The following is a 7,297-nucleotide window of genomic DNA, read 5'->3' as shown; positions in this document are numbered from 1 at the left end:
TGGATAATCCTGAATATGTGAAGAATTACACTGACAACCAGTTTAGAATTGTCACTAAGGTTTGTAATGTGGCACATTTATGAGTACTAGAACGTACAAATATTAATACACAGGGGGCTGTTCCTGACAGACAGAAAGAGCCTGTAGACACACTGCCTGTTTCAACTCAACAAAATGGGGAAAGCTATTTGCTGGCTCATTTCTCAGATCAATTCCCTGACCAATCAAATTAAACTTGCCTTGTTTAACATTTAAACAATCTGTTTTCCTATCTTCCTGGTGGTGGAAATTGAATAAAGATTGGTGCACTTTGTGTCTTTCACTGTGTCTCACACCTGCACACACACACCATGGGTGCTGGGGATAAAATAAGCACTACCGCACTTAGGTGGTAGTGTGGGGGTTAAAACAAAAAAAAAAATTCTGCAATTTCTCCCTCCCAAAAAGAAAAAAAAAAGAAAAAAAAAGAAAGAGAAAAAAAAAGAAAAAAAGAAAAAAAAACATTTAAACAATCTTGAAGTTAATTGTCAATCTTCATCAATGTGTGCGTTATCCGTGTTAACGCTCTACCAGAGTCCAGTTTTTAATTAATTCAAATACAGTATAACTGTTGATTTGCCCCTTGAAATTGTAGTCTTGTAAAATGTCCTGCTAACTGCAAGACAAAAAGCTTGGATAAATCATGTTTTTATTCAACAATAATATAGTTTTTATTAGTAATCACTAATTAAATTTAATCAAAATATCAATTCAGTGCAGGAAAGGAATTGCTGTCCTTATTTTAATTTATTGTATCAATAGATCTTAAACTCATGATCATCTTTTGGTGTATATGTGCATGGGTTGTTGCTGAGGGTATCTGGTGTGTGCAACCTCCACGAGTATCTGCTCGAATTCTTTCAAAACCCAACTGGTGAAGTTAAACATTTTCACCAGTGTTTAATCTATGCTATTTGTATTACTTGCATCTTCATTCTGTGTTGAAACTACTCCATCTGTATGTATTTTTTAAAAACAAAGTTCAGAAACTTTCAAATTGGAATATAGGAAATGCAAGATAAAAATAAACAATGTCTATCTAGCCCGTGTTCTATTACCCTATTAATTTGTAGACATTTTCTAATCAACCTGTTCAGAGATGTTGTCACACTTGTCTGGAGCAGGTGGGTCTTCAACCCAGGCCTCCTAGCTAAGAGGGACATTACCACTACACCACGAGAGCCACCTCCTATTATTTATACATTGCAATGACAATAGAGCTTTGATTAATCATGGTAATCAATCTGTATCAATTAGTTTACATTATACCACAACAAAGAATTAGGAGAAACTTAGCAGCAAAAAGGTTTGTCAACCATTGGTTTAAAGTCATCTGTTTATCCCAAACATTCTACACTCAGGTCAATTCGCAAATGACTCATGCATTGAAACCCAAAATATTATTTTGCAAAGAAATCATTTCAATTCATGTTTGAATGCATCATTATTAATTGTTTCCATTGTATTTTTAGGGACCCTGTGACCAGTTACTGACTGAAACGCTAGGGGCAGTTTACTCAGAGCTTCGAGGTAATTTGGAGGCAGACAGTATAGAAAATTAGAACAAAAAAAAGACTGCTCTGCTGATGTGTTCCTGCCTCTGGAAGGAACTTGTGTCAGCTGTGGGAAGGAAACCAAGAGCCATTTACTGAAAGTAATGTCTCCTTATGAGCCGCACACAGGACCCCTTCAGTGTCAGCGGCCAGCAACCCAGAGGAGATGAGAGCAACAGGAAATCATTGAGGCTTGAAACTACAAACAACCAATCAATGTTTTAAAAGGAGAGAAACATCAGGTTGAGGTCAACTTTAGAAAGAGATTTATCAATAAAAGAACGGGTGACATTGCTGCAACTAAAAAATGCTAAATGGGAAAATATTGCTGAGTTTTCTGAGAGTAAAATCTGCCAAGTCAGGGAAGATAAAGATCCAAATAGAAACTGAAAATGCTGGAAATACACAGCATCTCAGGCAGTATCCGTAAAGGGAAAAACAGTTAATCTTTCATATCCGTGATCTTTCATCAGAACTCAGGTTCTGCTTAAGAAACAGATCAAGATTGTCCATGTTATGGTGCACGATATTCAAAGTCAATCTTTAGAATGTGATTTAAGGAATGGTAAATGTCTAGGAAAAGTTTGCAATCCTAGATGGATGTGAAACACAAAGAGTGGAATTTCAGTTGGAATCTACATGGAAGAAATTGAAACTTGGGACAATTATTATGAAGTGGGTGTGGTTGTGAAAGTGGATGTTTCTAGATCCCTGACTAAATACAGGAAAACAATGAAAATTAATACAGCAAGAGAGACAAACGGAAATCCCATGTGAAAGATGAGTAGAACTTCTTCAAGATAGGCACTCCTGAAAGAGAAATAGCAGTGTATTAAAACACTAATCCAAAAATGAAATACTGCGGATACCGAAAATATTAAAATAAAACAGAAATGCTGGAAATATCAGCAGTTCCAACAGCATCCATGGAGATGAACATGAACTTAAAATTTCAGGTCCGTGATCTTTATTTAGGATTATCAACATCTGTTTAATTGTAACTTTGTATTGGGTAGGAACCTTTCTGTATTTGAGGTCCCACAATGAAATGGGAACCCCTTACTCTACAGTTAACTGAGGAGGAGGTTGACTGTGAGCCATTCAGCAGTCAGAGGTTGTAGGGACATTACTGGAAAAGGAGCAGAAGCTGCAGCAAGTTCAGCAGCCACACGGAGCTCTGTGATGCTGAGGGTAAGACTGGCAGCCAGGAGAGTGAACACAGACCCTAAAGATAGAGGGTGAGCATCCTATCCTTCCTTGAGCACAGTATTTCTGAAGACTGCACCCATTGCAGAAGTTAGTCACAGATCTGTGCACCCTTTTGGAGGAGGACCTTTAAGCAGAATGAGAGGGTGAACACCCATTCCCCATGGTGGTGAAAGTGGTGACTGTAGTGATGAATGTTGTTGTGGCAGGATCATTCCACAATGACTGCTGACATCTATTGGATTCTGTAATCTGCTATTCACAATTCATCACTCAGGGAACAGGTATTTTGAACGCAAAGGCATTGGCTTTACCGTGTTCCAAATTAATGTGCAGGTTAGGCCCAAAGGATAGTCAGTTTAATCTCCAAATCAGGGCTCCCTTGGCACCGGACGTGACAGTCTGCAACCATATGGCCAACAACGGACTGCCAATCAAGCCAGTTGGAAGGGGTTTCACTCCCTAAATGCAACTGGTATGTAACTACCATGAAAGGATCTATGATTTCATCCTTTTATGGCAGTGTCAGTGCTTCACTGTTCAGGACACGGGTCAGCGTCCGTTAATGGCTTCTGTTGACCCAAGAAGAATCTGTTGAAGACATGGCTGATGTCACCAATGTAGCACCTCACCACAGACCTCTATGAGTGATACAAGCATAGCTATTTGAAAACCAATACAATAACTGAGCATACCATTTGTTTGCTCCAAAAATAGTTGTGGTGCCTTGACCAGCATGGGGATACCCTCCAATTAGCACCTTAGCAAAACAGAATGAGTGAACCTGGTATTGTTGATGAGCGCTCTATCTTTGGAAATGGGGAGCATGAAGATGATCAGCTGGCTGAGAAGATAATAGCACTGCTGGAACTGTGCCATTGAGCAACCTAGCAGGGAAGCCTGAGTTGACTTCCTCATCTAGCTAAGATTCACCTGTGTAGCAATTCCTAGACTGCTATCTTTTTAGATCCTTTAGGCAGTGGCTGTGGATGTTTACAAAGTGCATGACAACTTTAAGATCTTCTTGTTCAAAGCAATCTTAAGCTCCTCCTAATGCAACACTATGAACCACCACAATCATGAATTTCACTTCCAAGCCACTTTACCTAGTCAATGTGCATTTCATCAGCGTTGACACTTTCGTTACAATAAAAACATGTGACAGTCAAAGAAAATAATGCCATCAAGTGAACCCATTGTGCAACTCAAACTTTCTGCCTTCTCTTCCACGTACCTCTACTGCAGCCATTGCTCTACTGTGTCTCTGCTCCAATGAATAAGATGACCATGGCGCACACCTTCTGGGTTCTGAAACACTGCACACCTACACCTATGTAGGAGAGCCTTATTCAAAAGCAGATATGTTTCTACAGAGTGGGGAAGAGGGGATTGGCCTTCAAGTACAGTCTCTATTGTTATCATCATGCTCTTTCTCTACCTTTTCAGATCTATCTGCACTTCCCTTCTCACCAGAGGGTGCAGCACTTGGATGTGTTTCGATGCAAGCCTGAGCCATAACTGTAAACGGTGACCAATACTGCTCAAGGGTGAAGATATATTGTGGCGATAATAGTTCTTTTGTTTCATTGACCTGTCACATGCAGCTTTCCATGAAGAAAACAACTTGATCAATGAAGTAATGAGTTCATATGCATAAGTCATGCTGTACTCATGGAATGGACATCACTGTCTCCTAAGCCAGATTCCACACTCCCTCAGGGAACTCTTGATAAATACCTATATCCTGTACTCTTCCAGCAGCATCAGTTTTGTTGATGATACCTGAGGTTCAGCATCTGTGGAGCTGAAGCTGTCCTTATGCCTCTGATTGGGACTGCTCACAATTGTTACTGCCTCCCTCAGCTGTTGCTTGCAATGTGATATGCAGCTCATCCTGTGCTATCAACTATATTCAGAAAGTAGGTGAGTGTATCTGCACTGATGGAGGGTGTGCTTGACTCAAGGGATGGTGCATTTTCACAGTGTGGTTCTTCCACTGAGATCTACAATACCTCCTCATGTCATTGCTGATGTGGCTTTGGCATTGTTGCTGCAGGAAACAGAACTAGTGAAATACTTATGAACCAGTGGTTTCACCCTATCTCACGGTCCTGTGCTTTAAATGTTCATTTACAAAGAAAAAGGCATCACCGAGGACAAGCTGAGTTGCAACAGCACGGCATACAAGTGAAGCTTTCATTTTCTCTCCCATCCATCTTCATTTCCACCTTACATCAGCCTGGGCTGCTACTAGCTTGACAATCTGTCACCCTCTCTTGCATCAATATCATGATGGTCAGGAAGCCTACCCAAAGCATGGTTTGACTCCTCTCCCACCTGTTAATTGCTTTCTTCTTTTGTAATGGGTCAAACAGGAGTGTTAAAAACATGACGTGTAAAAGTCACAAGAACTTCACATTTGGATAGGCAGTACAAGATCAGCACTTAAGTCTGCATGTATGTCCTATGTGCATGAATGCTTATCTGAAGGGATCAGGTGAGACATTCCTCTAAAATGCTGTCTTTTTGTGCAGAGACTTGCTAATGTAGTGAGAGAGTAAGTTATGACTGCCAGCCAATAATTGCAGATCAAAAGAGAGTATTGAAGGATTTCCTGCACTGTACCCAGGTGTCAGTGATCCCACCTTGGATGCTGACCTCTTCAATTAACTCCAATAAGGCCCCTCGGAAATACTGTTACCCTCCTTCTCCTGTAGTTCAACAACAAATCTGTCTTTGTTCTGTCACTACTACGAGCTTCATGAGGTTGTCACTGATTATTGTTGCAGCTGCTCCATGAATGGCATCCATCTTTTGATAAATTTCTTGTTGAAAGAAACCTTCTTCCTTGTCTGGGTGCAGTGTTTGTGCAGGTTTTCAGCTGACTGGCAAGTATTCTGTACCTTTCATGTAATTGATTTGACATTCCACTCACCTTTCTCAATTGAATAGTGAAGGAAGAATGCAGGAGGACTGTTAACTGAATGTCTTCTAGAAGATTGGACCAAAGTGAACCCAGGTCTACATCCAAGTTCCTGATCCTATTGGCTGAAAAGGAAGCTATGTTGGGAAAATCCACCGCTCTGCAAGTTAGTTTCTTCCTATACAGGCTGTCTTCTCTAGTTCAACTCTTTTAGTGAATGAACTTTTTAATATAAAACAAAGAAGTCTGGATGCTGGAAATCTGAAACAAAAACGGGGAATTCTGGAGAAACTCAGCTGGAGAGAAAAACAGAGTTAACATTTTGAGTCCAGTGACACTTCTTCAGAATTTCTGTTTTTGTTTGTGAATGAACTTTTTATTGTCTATACAGTCCACTTAAAACCATCAATTATATCAGTTTTCAACCTTCTACTTTCCAATTAGAGCATGCTTAAATTCCATAATCGCTCAACACTGGCCAATTCCTATATCTTCTCACACATTTTCGTTTCCCACATATCTATTTTTTCAACATCTGTAATTTTAAAAAATATTTTGGCAATCAGAACTATAATTCAGGCAAAGATATCTACAATGGTAGGATTACTTCATTATTTACTCAATATTGACCATTTCTATATCTAATTTGACAAGAATGCTCTGATCTCTGCCATGCTCCATGTTCTTCTTCCTATTTAAATAATAGATCCTTCCAAACATTTGTTGTCACGAAAAGCACTTGCATTTTTCATCTGCCACCTGTCTGTTCAATCCCCAAATGCATTCACATTCCTCTGGTCACTTAACCAGACAATCATGAGGGCTACTAAATATCTTGCAATTTTTCATCCACTGAAGGGTGACAGTGGGCAACAGAGGTTCTATTGCACTGATTATTTGGAAGACTAAATGATATAAGTTAGGAGACATGGCTTGAGTGAACAATGCATTTGTAACTATGTTTCCCTGTGAACAGCTGTCTTTTTTTTCACTTTTGCAGCTTTAGCCTACAGGCTTTTTGCTTCAGGATGGGATTAAAACAACATTTTTGCCATTTCATTCCAATTAGGCTGTGATGTTTCATTTATTAATTCACATGTTCACATCAAGCTATAAAAGGAGCATGTATTTAATATACATCCCTTTATTATTTACAAAAAAATAATCTTTTATAAGTTTAGCTTGTGAAAGTCAGTTTAAAATATATTTCAAGCATAACACTGCTGTGGAATCCATAGGTACATGGGCACCAATTTTCAAAAAAATTCTTCAGAGAAAAATAAACTACAAAAATTGGCCATCCTGTACAGCAAAAATAAAACTGATATTTACAATAAACAGTAGGAAGGAGGGGGAAAATATCTTCTTGCCAACACATTTATTCCAAAGAACTTAATACCCACAATGACATTTCCTCTCAGTCTTGTGTTAGTTATCCTTTAACTTGATACAAGGCAGCAAAGTCCAAAGAATCTTCGTTTCCTCCTCCTCACTAGTGGATATGGAGTCAGATTGAGGAGGCTGCTATCATCTGTCCAGGAAAAAGAGAACTGGTCTTTCAATCTAGTCATTATTA

At 39.2% G+C, this 7,297-nt stretch overlaps 1 protein-coding gene across 3 annotated transcripts in view; it reads right to left on the bottom strand.

The window, feature by feature from the left end:
• Nucleotides 1-504: 504 nt before the first annotated feature.
• rgs7bpa (regulator of G protein signaling 7 binding protein a) overlaps nt 505-7,297 on the bottom strand; it is a 112,281-nt gene continuing 105,488 nt past the window's right edge. For 2 of the 3 annotated variants that reach the window (XM_043689516.1, XM_043689530.1), the window contains exons 6-7: nt 7,125-7,252; nt 505-2,402 (exon numbers count right to left, since the gene is read on the bottom strand). In XM_043689516.1, coding sequence (XP_043545451.1) covers nt 7,161-7,252 — 92 coding nt within the window. In that variant the 3' untranslated portion in view covers nt 505-2,402; nt 7,125-7,160. Of the gene's footprint in view, nt 2,403-6,880; nt 7,253-7,297 lie in introns of those variants that run through there. The other variant, XM_043689522.1, reaches the window with a different exon arrangement.

This window comes from Chiloscyllium plagiosum, chromosome 1 (assembly GCF_004010195.1).
Source record: "Chiloscyllium plagiosum isolate BGI_BamShark_2017 chromosome 1, ASM401019v2, whole genome shotgun sequence".
In the NCBI taxonomy this organism is placed as follows: Eukaryota; Metazoa; Chordata; class Chondrichthyes; order Orectolobiformes; family Hemiscylliidae; genus Chiloscyllium; species Chiloscyllium plagiosum.
This window is presented reverse-complemented; position numbering and strand designations above follow the sequence as displayed.